This window comes from Parasteatoda tepidariorum, chromosome 2 (genome assembly GCF_982258835.1).
Source record: "Parasteatoda tepidariorum strain Cologne lab strain chromosome 2, Ptep-v5.0, whole genome shotgun sequence".
In the NCBI taxonomy this organism is placed as follows: Eukaryota; Metazoa; Arthropoda; class Arachnida; order Araneae; family Theridiidae; genus Parasteatoda; species Parasteatoda tepidariorum.
Window position 1 is genome coordinate 27,038,758 of NC_141756.1, and position 3,247 is coordinate 27,042,004.

General features: G+C 28.6%; 1 protein-coding gene across 1 annotated transcript; it reads right to left on the bottom strand.

The window, feature by feature from the left end:
* Positions 1 to 237: 237 nt before the first annotated feature.
* LOC107450209 (uncharacterized) lies at positions 238 to 2,466 on the bottom strand. The gene has a single exon (XM_016065957.4). The coding sequence runs from the start codon at positions 2,311 to 2,313 to the stop codon at positions 1,444 to 1,446; it is 870 nt and encodes a 289-aa protein (XP_015921443.3). The 5' UTR covers positions 2,314 to 2,466; the 3' UTR covers positions 238 to 1,443.
* Positions 2,467 to 3,247: the final 781 nt, after the last annotated feature.

Here is a 3,247-nt window from a genome sequence, read left to right on the forward strand (position 1 = left end):
TAAATGGTTTGTGACACCCAGAAATTAAAAAACTAATCTTTATATAATTTCCATTAAAAGAACTCAAATTACAAGATTCAATAGTAAGTAAAATGCATGAGTGCATGGGTTCAATTTGATGGAATGGTCAGCCTCTAAACATGCTGAGTTATGTATTGTCATTCACGGCAAAACAAATTGAAATGTTCTCAAAACATACTTTTTTGGTTTAGTTACAAGTAAAAACTTGGGGACCTGTGAGTAATAAAATGGATTTTTATTGACCAACTTGTAGAATAGAGTCCATATAGAATGACAAATTACAACTTGAGAATCGTAACATGAATATAATTCGAGAACTTAAATATGAGAACCTTTTTTCTGTTTGCTAATATTTTATTTGATAGAAATTTTGATAAATGCAAAAATAAAAGGATCCTAATTTATATTGTGTACAATGCAAAAAAAAGAGGAAGATTTTAAAACTTTTTAGGAAATTAAAATTCGATTTTTAAGGAACTATTCAACCGATTCTTGATTTTTCTCAAATTTTGTTTTCTGCCATGCGAAATAACATTCTTTAAAATGATGCAAAAAAAAACTTTGTGTCTTATAATTCAAAATTTTTTCAACCATTCTTAAATTAAATAATAAATATCTACTAAAAGTTATTTTTTGCTATTTATTATCTGTTATATGTTACTTTGGTTATATAAAAAAGTTATTTATTATCTTCAGATAATTGAATTTTACAATTGAGTGTAAAAATATTTCAATTTGTTTAAAAAGTTCTTGAGATGAAGCAAAATATGAAAAATTAGCATTAAGGGGGTCAAACTTTAAATTGCTCTCATGACCAAACTTTGGGGATCATATTTTGGGGGTCAGAAAACTGAATTTTTCCTGTGGGGCTTAGTCCAGCAGCCACACCCTTACAGACCATTTTATAAATTTATGTGTACGCAAAAATTAATCATTTTTTTACTTTGGAGCACGATATGATTCCATATTTTCTGAAATAAAATATTTTTTATTATTGATCAAATTTAGTTCTTCTTTAAAGAAGATCCTATTGCTTAATATCTACATCACTCTTTGGATTAATATATGAACAACTAGAAATACATCAATCAACATTCTCTTCAGCTAATGGTAATTCATTGAGTCTTTTCAACAAATAGAAATTCCAGCAACAACAAAAATTTTTCATCCCTTGATTTTTTTTAATTTGTGATATTTGCCAAATATTAGATTTTGAGCATAAAAAATATTATTTAATAAGTATGGTGATGCTAAAAAGTTTAATTAAAGTGTGGAATTTTTATCACAAATAATGGGAATAGATAATAAAATTATTTATAATTGTGATAGATGTTAGAATTATTATTAACAGATGTTAGAATAGAGATCAGTTTATAGTTAAATTCTATAAGCCTTAACCTTGAAACTTGCCAATTATCTTAATTAAATAGTATTAAGTGTTCCTAATAATTGAGATTTGTTATGTTTCCTTTTTTGGTGCTTTCTTAAATCTGATTTATAACGATAAGGAGTGTTGCATTCATCACACATGAAAGGTTTAGCATCAGAATGAACATATTTATGTCTTTTCAGATGGACTTCAAGTTTAAATTTTTTTTCGCAAACGTCGCAAGAATATTGCCTTACATTAGAATGTACTGCCGCATGCGATTGTAGACAAGACCGACGCTTGAAGGTACTTTTACATACATCACAAGCATACGGTCTTTCGTTAGTATGAGTACGGTAATGTAGTCTTAAATATTCTTTCAAGCTAAATGACAATTCACATATTTCACAAGAATATGGCTTATCTTTGCTATGGGTAGCCAGATGAAGAGTTAAATTGTTCTTGTGACCAAATTTTTTATTACAAATTGAACACATATAGGGTTTTTCTTTCGAGTGAGTTCGACTGTGCACTTCTAATTGATGCTTATGTCGAAAAGACCTCTTACACTCTTCGCAAATGAAATTTTTTTCTTTAGTATGGATGATATAATGCGTTTTTAAGATACTTTCGAGTGGAAATCTCTTTTCACACACGTCACATGAATAAGGTCTCTCAGATCCATGAGTAGCAATATGTCTTTTTAAATTACTTCGTCTATTGAAACCTTTATCACATATATTGCACACAAATGGCTTATCAGCAGTATGGGTACGAGCGTGAGTTTTTAAACTAGACATTCGCTCAAAGATTCTCTTACAAATTTCACAAGAGAATGTTTTTTTCGGTGACGGTGAAGTATTGTTATTCATAAGTGTAGAAGATTCTTCAGGCTGTATTGTTTCTCCAACTGGATCTTCCATTTCATTAATTTTTTTAAAAGCTGTCAATAAGCTAATAAATACAAATATTCAAGAAATTTACATTATGTGCAGTTGGTTTTCAAAAAAATAATAATAGCTGCAAGTACAATTTTACGATATTTATTTGTTTATTTTTTTATTGATAGATTGCTTACAAGCGTTTTTGACGACCTGTTTTGGCTTATTTAATTCGTAGTTTCTCTCATATAAAATATATTTTGTTTGAATTTCATTTTGTAAAGGTCAATTTCATAGTAAGAAAAATCCCAGATGTGAAATTGTACATGCAAACAAGAATCCTATTAGAGAAATTTTATTCTCATTCACATCAGCGAATTTTTTGCATCTAGTGAGAACGGTTCGTTAAATTTTGTCTATCAATCCATCACTTTATAATTGATGTTTACTTGCTTTTGAAAACTAGCGATACGAGGAGAGGTCTTTTTTGTAATGCATATAAGTTTCTTAACAATGTAATTCAAATATATTTTGTTTGAATTTCATTTTGTAAAGGCCAATTTCATAGTAAGAAAAATCCCAGAAGCGAAATTGTACATGCAAACAAGAATCTTATTAGAGAAATTTTTATTCTCATTCACATCAGCGAATTTTTTGCATCTAGCGAGAACGGTTCGTTAAATTTTGTCTATCAATCCATCACTTTATAATTGATGTTTACTTGTTTTTGCAAACTAGGGATGCGAGGAGAGGTCTTTTTTGTAGTACATATAAGTTTCTAAACAATGTGATGTTGCTTTCAAAAATTTAGAATATTAAAAAAATATGTATTTGCTGTTTATCTTTTAAACTGAAATTACAGTTGCTAATTTACAATGGCTACTTGCGACAGTGACAAAACATACTCTTGTACCGAGTGCGATAAAAGTTTTAAGTTCTTAAGTGTGTTGAAAAATCATGTAACAGTACATTCTTC